The sequence below is a fragment of the Salvelinus fontinalis genome, chromosome 14, assembly GCF_029448725.1.
Source record: "Salvelinus fontinalis isolate EN_2023a chromosome 14, ASM2944872v1, whole genome shotgun sequence".
In the NCBI taxonomy this organism is placed as follows: Eukaryota; Metazoa; Chordata; class Actinopteri; order Salmoniformes; family Salmonidae; genus Salvelinus; species Salvelinus fontinalis.
In genome coordinates, this window is record NC_074678.1 from 36,853,279 (window position 1) to 36,867,540 (window position 14,262).

Genomic DNA, 14,262 nt, shown 5'->3' on the forward strand with positions numbered 1-14,262 from the left:
CTCTCGCACATATTTAATTATTACATATTTAATTTAAGCGCTTTATACATTTTTATTGTTTATTATTTACTTCACTTGCTTTAACATTACCAAGATAATAAACAATACAAATTAACAGTAAACATTACACTCACAGAATTTCCAAAAGAATAAAGACATTTCAAATGTGATATTATGTCTATATACAGTGTTGTAACGATGTGCAAATAGTTAAAGTACAAAAGGGAAAATGAATAAATATGGGTTGTATTCAATTCAATTCAATTCAAGGGGCTTTATTGGCATGGGAAACATGTGTTAACATTGCCAAAGCAAGTGAGGTAGACAATACACAAAAATGAAACAAACAAAACGAATTAACAGTAGACATTACACATACAGAAGTTTCAAAACAATAAAGACATTACAAGTGTCATATTAAATATATACAGTGTTGTAACAATGTACAAATGGTTAAAGCACACAAGTTAAAATAAGTAAGCATAAATATGGGTTGTATTTACAATGGTGTTTGTTTTTCACTGGTTGCCCTTTTCTTGTGGCAACAGGTCACAAATCTTGCTGCTGTGATGGCACACTGTGGAATTTCACCCAGTAGATATGGGAGTTTATCAAAATTGGATTTGTTTTTGAATTCTTTGTGGATCTGTGTGATCTGAGGGAAATATGTGTCTCTAATATGGGTCATACATTGGGCAGGAGGTTAGGAAGTGCAGCTCGGTTTCCACCTCATTTTGTGGGCAGTGTGCACATAGCCTGTCTTCTCTTGTATTTACAATGGTGTTTGTTCTTCACTGGTTGCCCTTTTTTTGTGGCAACAGGCCACAAGTCTTGCTGCTGTGATGGCACACTGTGGTATTTCACCCAGTAGATATGAGAGTTTATTAGCTTATTCTCCCCTTTCTGTCTCTCTCGCCCTCTCTCTCTCCCTCCCTGCCACTCTTCTCATCTATCTCTCTCTCTGTCCCTCTCTCCCTCTCTCTGTGATGACTACATCATGCAGAGAGTTGGTTTTCGGAGGTTGTTTGTTTATGTCCACCCTCTCCTCCTATAGCTTTACTGCAGAGCTGTAGATTCATCTGTCAGCCCTGACAGCCCTCTCTCTGACTCACATGATGAAGGCTCTTCATAAAGGACAAAGACAGGGAAAGAAAGATGGGGACCACTGAGGGATTCTGCCCCAGTGTAGAAGTGATTATTGAAAACACACACACAGAGGACCCAGGACCATGGAAATATACAGTTGAAGTTGGAAGTTTCCATACACTTAGCTTGGAGACATTAAAACATGTTTTTCAACCACTCCACACATTTCTTGTTAACAAACTATTGTTTTGGCAAGTCGGTTAGGACATCTACTTTATGCATGACACAAGTAATTTTTCCAACAATTGTTTACAGACAGATTATTTGACTTATAATTCACTGTATCACAATTCCAGTGGGTCAGAAGTTTACATACACTCAGTTGACTGTGCCTTTTATATAGCTTGGAAAATTCCAGATTATATCATGCTTTAGAAGCTTCTGATAGGCTAATTGACATCATTTGAGTAAATTGGAGGTGTACCTCTGGATGTATTTCAAGGCCTACCTTCAAACTCAGTGCCTCTTTGCTTGACATCATGGGAAAATCAAAAGAACTCAGCCAAGACCTCAGGAAAAATATTGTAGACCTCCACAAATCTGGTTCATCCTTGGGAGCAATTTACAAACGCCTGAAGGTACCACGTTCATCTGTACAAACAATAGTATGCAAGTATAAACACCATGGTACCACACAGCCATCATACCGCTCAGGAAGGAGATGCATTCTGTCTCCTAGAGATGAACGTACTTTGGTGCGAAAAGTGAAAATCAATCCCAGAACAACAGCAAAGGACCTTGTGAAGATGCTGGAAGAAACAGGTACAAAAGTATCTATATCCAGAGTAAAACGAGTCCTATATCGACATAACCTGAAAGGCCGCTCAGCAAGGAAGAAGCCACTGCTCCAAAACCGCCATAAAAAATCCAGACTACAGTTTTCAACTGCACATGGGGACAAAGATTGTACTTTTTGGAGAAATGTATTCTGGTCTGATGAAACAAAAATAGAACTGTTTGGCCATAATAACCATCGTTATGTTTGGAGGAAAACGGGGGAGGCTTGCAAGCCGAAGAACAGCATCCCAACCGTGAAGCACGAGGGTGGCAGCATCATGTTGTGGGGGTGCTTTGCTGCAGGAGGGACTGGTGCACTTCACAAAATTGATAGCATCATGAGGTAGGAAAATTATGTGGATATATTGAAGCAACATCTCAAGACATCAGTCAGGAAGTTAAATCTTGGTCGCAAATGGGTCTTCCAAATGGACAATGACCCCAAGCATACTTCCAAAGTTGTGGCAAAATGGCTTAAGGACAACAAAGTCAAGGTATTGAAGTGGCCATCACAACGCTCTGACCTCAATCCCATCGGGAGTTTGTGAACAGAACTGAAAAAGCGTGTGCGAGCAAGGAGGCCTACAAACCTGAATCAGTTACAGTAGCTCTGTCAGGAGGAATGGGACAAAATTCACCCAACTTATTGTGGGAAGCTTGTGGAAGGCTACCTGAAACGTTTGACCCAAGTTAAACAATTTAAAGGCAATGCTACCAAATACTAATTGAGTGTATGTAAACTTCTGACCCACTGGGAACGTGATGAAATAAATAAAAGCTGAAATAAATCATTCTCTCTACTATTATTCTGACATTTCACATTCTTAAAATAAAGTGGTGATCCTAACTGACCTACGACAGGGAATTTTGACTAGGATTAAATGTCAGGAATTGTGAAAAACTGAGTTTAAATGTATTTGGCTAAGGTGTATGTAAACTTCAGACTTCAGCTGTAATGATATTTATATTGGTCAAGACGAACACATACAGACACACGTACACACACGCAGAGCCATTTGTAAAAATGTTGTCCTGGAGAGGCTCCAGGATGTTTTCCCTCACACACTCACTCTTTCTTTCTCATCCTCTTTTTATTACACTTGAGACGTCTCATTGCTAAGAGGAAGATCATTACATGCAACTAATCACCTAGGCTATGGCCCTTTTAGCTTTCAGTCAATAGATTTGATTTTGTGTACCTCATAAACAAACAGAAAATAACTTAAACTGGAAGAGTGTGCAAAGCTGTCATTAAGGCAAAGGGTGGCTGTTTGAAGAATCTCAAATATAAAATATATTTTGATTGGTTTAACACTTTTGGTTACTACATGTTGCCTTATGTGTTATTTCATAGTTTTGATGTCTTCACTATTATTCAATAGTTAAAATTATACAATGTAGAAAATAGTCAAAATAAAACCCCTTGAATGAATAGTTCTAAAAGTTTTGACGAGTAGTGAACATATGAGATGAGTAATGCAAAATATGTAAACATTATTGAATTGACTAGTGTTCCATTTATTAAAGTGGCCAGTGATTTCAAGTCTATGTATGTAGGCAGCAGCCTCTAATGTGCTAGTAATGGTTATTTAACAGTCTGATGGCCTTGAGATAAATGCTTTTCAGTCTCTCTGTCCCAGCTTTGATGCACTTCTACTGACCTCGCCTTCTGGATAATAGCGGGGTGAACAGGCTCGTGTGGTTGTTGTCCTTGTTGACGTTTTTGGCCTTCCTGTGACATCGGGTGCTGTAGGTGTCCTGGAGGGCAGGTAGTTTGCCCCCAGTGATGCGTTGGGCAGACCGCACCACCCTCTGGAGAGCCTTGCAGTTGTGGGCGGTGCAGTTGCCGTACCAGGCGGTGATACAGCCCGACAGGATGCTCTCAATTGTGCATCTGTAAGCGTTTGTGAGGGTTTTAGGTGCTAGGCTAAATTTCATCAGCCTCCTGAGGTCGAAGAGGCACTGTTGTGCCTTTACCACAATCTCTGTGTGGTTGGACCATTTCAGTTTGTCAGTGATGTGTACGCTGAGAAATGTGAAGCTTTCCACCTTGTCCACTGCGGTCCCGTTGATGTGGATAGGGGGGGTGCTCCCTCTGCTGTTTCCTGAAGTCCACGATCATCTCCTTTGTTTTGTTGACGTTGAGTGAGAGGTTATTTTCCTAGCACCGCACTCCCAGAGCCCTCACCTCCTTCCTGTAGGCTGTCTCGTCATTGTTGGTAATCAGGCCTACTTCTGTTGTGTCGTCTGCAAACTTGATGATTGAGTAGGAGGCGTGCTTGGCCACGCAGTCATGGGAGTACAGGCAGGGCATCGAGCTAAATGATGAGCTTGGAGGGTACTATGGTGTTGAATGCTGAGATATAGTCAATGAACAGCATTCTTACGTAAGTATTCTTCTTGTGCAGATGGGATAGGGCAGTGTGATGGCGATTGCATCGTCTGTGGATCTATTGGGGCGGTAAACAAATTGAAGTGGGTCTAGGCCGACAGGTAAGGTAGAGGTGATATAATCGTTGAATAGGCTCTCAAAGCACTTCATGATGACAGAAGTGAGTGCTACGGGGTGATAGTCATTTATTTCAGATACCTTTGCTTTCTTGGGTACAGGAACAATGGTGGCCATCTTGAAGCATGTGGGGACAGCAGAGTGGGATAGGGAGAGATTGAATATGTCCGTAAACACACCAGCCAGCTGGTCTGCGCATGCTCTGAGGACGAGGCTAGGGATGCCGTCTGGGCCGGCAGCCTTGCGAGGGTTTACACGCTTAAATGTCTTACTCACGTCGGCCACAGAGAAGGAGAGCCCACAGTCCTTGGTAGAGGGCCGCGTCGGTGGCGCTGTGTTATCCTCAAAGTGGGCGGAGAAGGTGTTTAGTTTGTCTGGAAGCAAGACGTTGGTGTCCACGACGTGGCTGGTTTTCCTTTTGCAGTCCGTGATTGTCTGTAGACCCAGCTATATATGTCTCTTGTCTGAGCCGTTGAATTGAGACTCCACTTTGTCTTTATGCTGATATTTTGCCTGTTTGATTGCCTTGCGGAGGGAATAACTACACTGTTTGTATTCTGCCAAATTTCCAGTCACCTTGCCATGGTTAAAAGCGGTGGTTCAAGCTTTCAGTTTTGCACGAATGCTGCAATCTCTCCACGGTTTCTGGTTAGATTTTAATAGTCAGTGGGTACAACTTCTCCTATACACTTCCTGATAAACTCAGTCTCAGTATATTTTTCAATATTAATCTCGGAAGCTACCCGGAACATATCCCAGTCCGCGTGATCAAAACATTCTTGGTGCGTGGATTCCGATTGGTCAGACCAGCGTTGGAGAGTCCTTAGCACGGGTACTTCCTGTTTGAGTTTCTGCCGATAGGAAGCGAGGAGCAAAACAGAGTTGTGGTCAGATTTGCTGAAAGGAGGGCGGGGGAGGGCCTTGTAGGCATCCCAGAAGTTTGAGTAGCAGTGGTTGAGTGTTTTAGCAGCACGAGTACTGCAGTCAATGTGCTGATAGAACATTGCCAGCCTTTTTATAAAATGTGCTTTGTTAAAATCCCCAGTTACAATAAATACAGTCTCAGGATATGTGGTTTCCAGTTGGCATAAAGTCTAGTGAAGTTCTTTGAGCGCCGTCGTGGTATCGGCTTGAGGGGGAATATACACGGCTGTGACTATAACCAAAGAGAATTCTCTTGGGAGTCAATACGGTCTGCATTTGATTTTGAGGTATTCTAGGTTGGGTGAACAAAAGGACTTGAGTTCCTGTATTTTATCACAATCACACCATGGGTCGTTAATCATGAAACATACACCCCACCCTTCTTCTTCCCGGAGAGATGTTTATTCCATCTGCGCAATGAACTGAGAACCCAACTGGCTGTACTGACTCAGACAGTATGTCCCGAGACAGCCATGTTTCTGTGAAACAGAGTATGATTTCATTGCTGATGTCTCTCTACAAAAAAATCCTCGCCCTGAGCTCGTCAACTTTATTATCCAGAGACTGAACATTAGTGAGTAATATACTCGGAACTGGTGGGTGGTGTGCGCGCCTCCTAAGTCAGACTAGAAGACCACTCCGAGTACCTCTCCTCCACTGGCGGTGTTTTGGGTCGGCCTCTGGAATCAGTTCAATTGAGCTGGATCCGCTTCAGGAAAGTCGTATTCCTTGTCGTAATGCTGGTGAGTTACCACCGCTCAGATATCCAATAGTTCTTCCCGGCTGTATGTAGTAACACAAAAAAAATTCTGGGCTAATAATGTAAGAAATAATACATTAAAAACAAAATACTGCAAAGTTTCCTAAGAGCTAGAAGCACGGCAGCCCTCTCTGTCTACACCATTTTACGTTACTGCCTTATTTTAAAATTGATTTATTCGTTTTTTTTTACCTCATCAATCTACAAACAATACTACATAATGACAAAGCAAAAACAGGATTGTAGAAAGTTTTGCAAATGTATGAAAAATAGAAAACTGAAATATAACATTTACATAAGTGTTCAGACCCTTTATGCGGCACTTTGTTGAAGCACCTTTGGCAGCGATTACAGCCTTGAGTCTTCTTTGGTTTGACGCTACAAGCTTGGCACACCTGTATTTGGGGAGTTACTCCCATTCTTCTCTGCAGAACCTCTCAAGCTCTCAGGTTGGATAGGGAGTGTCACTGCACAGCTATTTTCAGGTCTCGCGAGAGATGTTCAATCAGGTTCAAGTCCGGGGTCTGGCTGGTCCACTCAAGAACATTCAGAGACTTGTCCTAAAGCCACTCCTGCGTTGTCTTGGCTGTGTGCTTAGGGTCGTTGTCCTGTTGGAAAGTTAACCTTCACCCCAGTCGGAGGTTCTGAGTGCTCTGGAGCAGGTTTTCATCAAGGATCTCCCTGTACTTTGCTCTGTTCATCTTTCCCTCGATCCTGATTAGTTTCCCAGTCCTTGCCACCGAAAAACATCCCCACAGCATGATGCTGCCACTACCATGCTTCACTTTAGGGATGGTGCCAGGTTTCCTCCAGACGTGATGCTTGGCATTCAGGCCAAAGAGTTCAATCTTGGTTTCATCAGACCAGCGAGTCTTGTTTGCCATGGTCTGAGAGTCCTTTAGATGCCTTTTGGCAAACTCCAAGCGGGCTGATATGTGTCTTTTACTGAGGAGTGGCTTCTGTCTGGCCACTCTACCGCAAAGGCCTGATTGGAGGAGTGCTGCATAGACGGTTGTCCTTTTGGAAGGTTCTCCCATCTCTAAGGAGGACCTCCGTAGAGCTCCTATCTCAGAGTTCTACAGACAATTCCTTCGACTTCATAGCTTGTTTTTTGCTTAGACATGCACTGTCAACTGTGGGACCTTATACAGACAGTTGTGTGCCTTTCCAAATCATGTCCAATAAATTTAATTTACCACAGGTGGATTCCAATCAAGTTGTAGAAACATCTCAAAGATTATCAATGGAAACAGGATGCACCTGACCTCAATTTCGAGTCTCATAGCAAAGGGTCTGAATACTTATGTAAATAAAGTATTTCATTTTTGTTTTTAAATTTATAAATTTGAAAAAAATTATAATAATTGAATCCATTTTAGAATAAGGCTGTAACGTAACAAAATGTGGAAAAAATCAAGAAGTCTGAATTCTTTCTGAATGCACTGTATAGTGTACCACACAAATGGCCAAATTCAGGCTACTGTGCAACTTGCTATTCAGGTAGGATGCAACTTTTTATTTTATTTTCGTATTTATAATCATTTATTTTATCAATATTATTATTGTATATCATTTTATTATTGTAGCCTATTTATTCATCTAAACCAGTTCTTTAAATATGCAAAAATCTGTCTTTTTGAATTGGGTGCTCCATATTTAGTTTAAGATTCTTGGTAATTGCTTCAATATAGCCTGTTCAAAACTTCTGTGAAGGTTTAAACTAGTTTGCAAGTGTTTTGGTTCATTCTGAGTCATTTTCTTTGGCCAAATTAAGTTCCAACTGTAATGTTGTGTTTGCTGCAATAAAATTTCCACCTTGGATTTTCCCTATAAACAATGGCTTGACTTACTTTTGACATTACCCTAATAAAGTTTAGAAAAGTTTGAAGGTTTGATGTGGCTGAGTTCACTTTGCTTTGTTTCAGATGTGACATATCTCCCTGAGAGAGTGGTGGCCAGCTTTGGAGACAGCGTGACCGTCTATTGCGTGTTCAATGACCTCAGGGTGAACGCCAGCACCACGGTCTGGATTCTGAACTCCCGTGACCGCCTTCCTAAGAGCCAGTACGCTGCAGTCAATGACCGTGTCAGTAAGATAACGGTTCGACCATCGGAGCAGAGACTGTCTGACACCCTGCATTGCTGCCAGCCTTTAGGGGAGACGTATAGCTGTAACTACCGCTACTCAACGATATACATTAAAGGTGTGCTGGGATGGATGGTTGGATGCATGGATGGATGGATGTCAGGGTTGGATGGATGTCAAGGTTTGGATTGATATAGGGTTGGGATTGGGTTAGGGTTAGACCTCAGGAAATGTATTTATTTGATGTAGATGATCTGCGTGTTTCAGATCCGGTCATTGATATCAGCTGTGTGACCAATGGGGATCTGGACAGCATGACCTGTAGGTGGAACAACCTACCTATAGGTGGAATCAACTTCATGTCCAGGTAAACACTATTTACAGCATTGTACAACCTACACAAAAACATGTACAACCTACACCTGTAAAACCTACACATACACCTGTACACATATAGTTAAAGTGACTATTGGTTATCTTATATCTTATGATTAAGATCAGTCTATTAGAGCATTTGAAATACTGGAGAATCTTACATTTGGCTCTTTGTTAAAGATGTATTATACATAAATCGCTCTGCCATTTCCTGGTTGATACAATTTTAATGGTTTGAGCTGGCTAAACAATGTGTATATATAATGAACTAGCTAAACAATTAACCATAATCCCAACCCATACAATACTACTAGCGCTACAAATGGATTGTCATAGCTAGCCACCATGCAATAGTGCACACAGATCTACTGTTTCTATCACGGAACCCAAACCAGCTGCGCGCGTGCGCCATCGTGCATAAATGTATTTTGTCCCCCCACACCAAACGCGATCACGACACGCAGGTTAAAATATCTAAACAAACTCTGAACCATTTACATTAATTCGGGGACAGGTCGAAAAGCATTCAACCTTTATTGCAATTTAGCTAGTTAGCTTGCACTTGCTAGCTAATTTGTCCTATTTAGCTAGCTTGCTGTTGCTAGCTAATTTGTCCTGGGATATAAACATTGAGTTGTTAATTTACCTAACATGCACAAGGTCCTCTACTCCGACAATTAATCCACACATAAAACGGTCAACCGAATCGTTTCTAGTCATCTCTCCTCCTTCCAGGCCTTTTCTTCTCTTGACTTTATATTGCGATTGGCAACTTTCATAAATTAGGTGCATTACCGCCACCGACCTCGTTCGTCTTTCAGTCACCCACGTGGGTATAACCAATGAGGAGATGGCACGTGGGTACCTGCTTCTATAAACCAATGAGGAGATGGGAGAGGCAGGACTTGCAGCGCGATCTGCGTCATAAATAGACTTATTTTTTAGCCCTTGGCAACGCAGACGTTCGGGTGCAATAATTTAATAATATAGATTTCTACATTTATTTTACAACGCTCGCGCACGCGATGCGAGCGGTGTAGTCAGCCTGTTAGACCGGCTTTCAATGAGAATGACAGATCTATAAGTCACATTTCTTTGTGAATTTGGTCTGGTCGCCGAAAAAGTTACATATGACACCTTTTCACTGTCACTGCTTGGTGTCTCTGTGATATATTCCTAAGAAATACGGGATGCAAGTTGGTTCAGGATCATAGAACAATACAGAACAGATTTAACCCCCTCAAGCACAGCCTGGTCTCCAAGACTAAGTGTAACATAGTAAATGTAAATCCGGGACATCTGCAGGTAGCTAAAGCTAACCAACTAGGTTCAATGTTAGCTAGCTATCTAACGTTAGGCTATAACTAGCAATGCAAAGGGCTTTCTAAGATACAAATAATATTACTACACCGATCATACATGTAAAGTTAGCTAGCCAGCAAGCTAACGTTTGCTACCTAGCTAACATTATGCTTTAACTTGCAATGAAAATGTCTTTCTAGCAAAATGAGAAACATATATCTGAAAATCTAGCTAGTTTCTTACCCATATACATAGATGAACACTTCCGTTTTGTTTGTACAGCTTGTTTGGCCCGCGTTGTCTCAAGTCACTCCGGTTTACACTGACCATGTCCAGAAAGTAGTCCCTCACAACTTTTTCCCACTGAACTTTGTTGATAGCGCCATCTAAACTCAGGGTAGCAATATTGTTGAGAGCAGTAGCAACACTTTTGCAGTTCTCCATGGCTAATGTTATATATTTTTTTTTAATCTGCGGTTCCAAGGATTATCTACACAAACTGAGCAGCTCATATTATAGACCGAAGCATGCTACTTGGCAGACCAATCCAAACTCATCTCTCCACATGTTCAGCCCACCCATTATCTCAGCTAATCATGTCTAGTGGGAACGTTCCTGTCTTTTTCTATGGGTAAACCAACTAGGCTCGTCATTTTAACAATTTTATTCGTATTTTCAGATGCATACAAGTTTGTTATTAACCTCTAACGAGCACCTACCCCGGGTCCGGGAGCACCCCCCCCCCCCCCCCACACTGATTAGCATTGCTAGCATAGCGTCACAATTAAATAGTAGCATCTAAATATCATTAAATCACAAGTCCAAGACACCTAATGAAAGATACAGATCCTGTGAATAAAGCCACCATTTCAGATTTTTTAAATGTTTTACAGGGAAGACAAAATATGTAAATCTATTAGCTAACCACGTTAGCAAAAGACATCACTTTTCTAACTCCATCAGTTTCTTACTCCATCAGGTGCTATCACCAATTCGGCTAAACTAAGATATTGATAGCCACTAACCAAGAAAAAACCTAATCAGATGACAGTCTGATAACATATTTATGGTATAGGATAGTTTTTGTTTGAAAAATGTGCATTTTTCAGGTATAAATCACAGTTCTACATTGCAGCTGCAATCTGAAATAGTGCCGACGCAGCCAGAACAATTACAGAGACCAACGTCATATAACTAATTACTTATCTTTAAACATTTCAGAAAAAATACACAGCGTACAGATATTGAAAGCCCAACATCTGGTGAATCCAAACAATATTTCTGATTTATTAAATGTTTTATAGCGAAAACAAAATGTAGCGCTAAATTAGCATAGCCACGCCAGCCAGAACCAGCTGGGCGCCCACGACCAGTTCACATGCACGACAGATATATGAAATAACATCGTAAATTGGGTCTTACTATTGCTGATCTTTCATCAGAATGTTGATCAAGGTGTCCTTAGTCCTGATGAGTCGTTCAATCCATTCATAATGGCAACTTTCCCTCTTCATTTAGCATATGTACTGGTCGACTGGCCAAAGTAAAAAAAGTCACAGAACGGAACACGGCAAAACTCCCGAAAAAATTCAAATAATCTGATTAAACTATATTGAAAAAACATACATTAAGATGATATGGTCACATGTATCAAACAAACTTCGAGACGGAGATAGTTTTCATCCGTAACGGCAGCAAAACAGTAGACAATCGCACCTCCAAATCGCGCGATTCAGAGAACCGGAAGTTGTCGGTCACGCCAAAGAAATAGGTCTTATTTCACGTCAGTACAAGATACACAAAAAAATTCTCCTCTGACGTCCTCTTGACACCCAGAGGAAGACGAATGAAGTGTGTTTCGGGTCATAGGTGGCGTGACCATATATAGGCAGAGAGTTGAAGCGAGCATACACATCTTGCATTCTTCTTCTTGGTCAGGGAAAGTGCTGTCAAATGACTTCTGTTTCACTCAGAGACAAAATTGAAACGGTTTTAGAAACTATAGATTGTTTTCTATCCAATGGTATTAATTATATGCATATAGTAAGAGCAATAATTGAATAAGAGGCAGTTTAATCTGTAGAGGAAATTATGCTAATGCGAAAACAGCACCCCCTGTATTCTCAAGAAGTTAAGGCACATGAAAGTTTGCATGTTCCAGAAGGCATTTCTGGCCAAAAAAGACGCATTTTGATAAATATCAAATGCCTCCTGTGAGGTATTGACGTGACCATATGCCTAGCGTCCTGAAACGGGTCACGTACAGTACCATTCAAAAGTTTGGACACACCTACTCATTCAAGGGTTTTTCTTTATTTTGTACTATTTTCTACATTGTCGAATACTAGACATCAAAACTATGAAATAGCACATATGGAGTCATGTAGTAACCAAAAAAGTGTTAAACAAATCAAAATATATTTTATATTTGAGATTCTTCAAAGTAGCCACCCTTTGCCTTGATGACAGCTTTACATACTCTTGCCATTCTCTCAAACAGCTTCACCTAGAATGCTTTTCCAACAGTCTTGGAGTTCCCACATATGCTGAGCACTTGTTGGCTGATTTTCCTTCACTCTACGCTCCAAACCATCTCAACTGGGTTGAGGTCGGTGATTGTGGAGGCCAAGTCATCTTATGCAGCACTCTATCAGTCTCCTTCTTGGTCAAATAGCCCTTACACAGCCTGGAGGTGTGTTGGGTCATCGTCCTGTTGAAAAACAAATGATAGTCCCACTAAGTGCAAACCAGATGGGACGGTATATCGCTGCAGAATGCTGTGGTAAGCATACTGGTTAAGTGTGCCTTAAATTCTAAATAAATCAGTGTCCCCAGCAAAGCACCATCACACCTTCCTCCTCCATGCTTCACGGTTGGAACCACACATGTGGAGATCATCCGTTCACCTACTCTGCGTCTCACAAAGACATGCCGGTTGGAACCAAAAATCTCAAATTTGGACTCCTCAGACCAAAGGACAGATTTCCACCGGTCTAGTATCCATTGCTCGTGTTTCTTGGGCCAAGCAAGTCTCTTCTTATTGGTGTCCTTTAGTAGTGGTTTCTTTGCATCAATTCGACCATGAAGGCCTGATTCATGCAGTGTGGTATGGTTCATGAGACAGTAGGTTACTTAAGGTCCTTGGTCAGGGTGGATGGGGGGTGTATAACGTGAACGTCTAGCAACCCAAAGGTTGCGTGTTTGAATCTCATCACGGTCAACGTTAGCAACTACTTACAGTACTACTTTTTAGCTATTTCTCACCCGTTTCAGGAAACTAGGTGTACCGTATGTCGCGGGTCACTACTTCACACGAGAGCCATTTCAACGTAATATTAAAAACTCAAATTGAGTTTTTGGGCAGAAATGCCTTCTGCAACATGTTAACTTTCATGTGCCTTAATAACAAACTTCTATGCCATCTGTAAATACGAATACAATTGTTATATTATGAGCAACCTTCCCGATGGCCATGATTGGCTGAGATAATGAGTGGGCTGGACATGCGATGAGAGATGAGTTCGGATTGGTCTGCCATATAGCCACTTATGTCTATTTGAGCTGGTTAGCATGTGTAGGTAATCCTGTCTAACGTGGCTTTAAAATATATATATTGCTTAGTAGAACTGCATAAGTGTTGCTCTCCATTTTCTGGAGGACTGCGTTTTAAAATCAGTGGGATGGATGGTTGGGTGGATGTATGGGGTATGATAGCTAAAGAGATGGACAAAACACCTGTCTCTGGATAAACATCTTTAAACTAAGGACAACCATGGTATCTGTGACAGGGCTAGGCCCACCTAAATGGAGGGAGACAGATTTACATTTACCATGTTACTACCCCTGAGTCCAGGTTGTCAAGCAAAATGTAAATGACTGTGTGTGTGATAATTTGTGAATTATTGCTGTGATTTCAAAACTCAGGCGGTGTAGAAGTTTAGACTTGTTGCATACCATTGACTATGACATTGTTCATATATACCAAGAAGTGGTAAAGGTGTTTTCACCCTGACGTTCTTTGTGTGTGTGTGTGTGTCCGTTAAATTCTCCAGGGTGGCCGACCTGTCCTGTGACGTCATGGAGGAGGCGGAGAGGGTGGGTGTGCCAGTGGGTGTGGCCAGGCAGGCGAAGTGTGAATCCAGTGGCTATAGGGGAGTGAAGAGCTGCAATCTGCAGCCAATAAGAGTGACTTCCTGCTACAAGCTGTGGATGGAGGCCAAGGCCGACAACAGCACAAGGTCACATCCTGTCTACATCACACCTATGGACCACGGTGAGTTTGGACCAGTATAGGAGTTCTGGTCTTGTTACATTTATTTTCTTACATGTTGTGGCTTTTTGAAACCTACTGCACCAGTATGTGTTAATAATATGTAGTATATA

General features: G+C 41.6%; 1 protein-coding gene across 1 annotated transcript in view; it reads left to right on the forward strand.

Moving 5' to 3' along the window:
* The window catches only part of lepr (leptin receptor), a 54,288-nt gene that overhangs the window by 22,649 nt on the left and 17,377 nt on the right, over window positions 1-14,262 (forward strand). Inside the window, exons 9-11 of the mRNA XM_055861603.1 lie at window positions 8,042-8,320; window positions 8,470-8,569; window positions 13,932-14,152. Of these exons, the coding sequence (XP_055717578.1) occupies window positions 8,042-8,320; window positions 8,470-8,569; window positions 13,932-14,152 (600 nt within the window). The remainder of the gene's footprint in view (window positions 1-8,041; window positions 8,321-8,469; window positions 8,570-13,931; window positions 14,153-14,262) is intronic.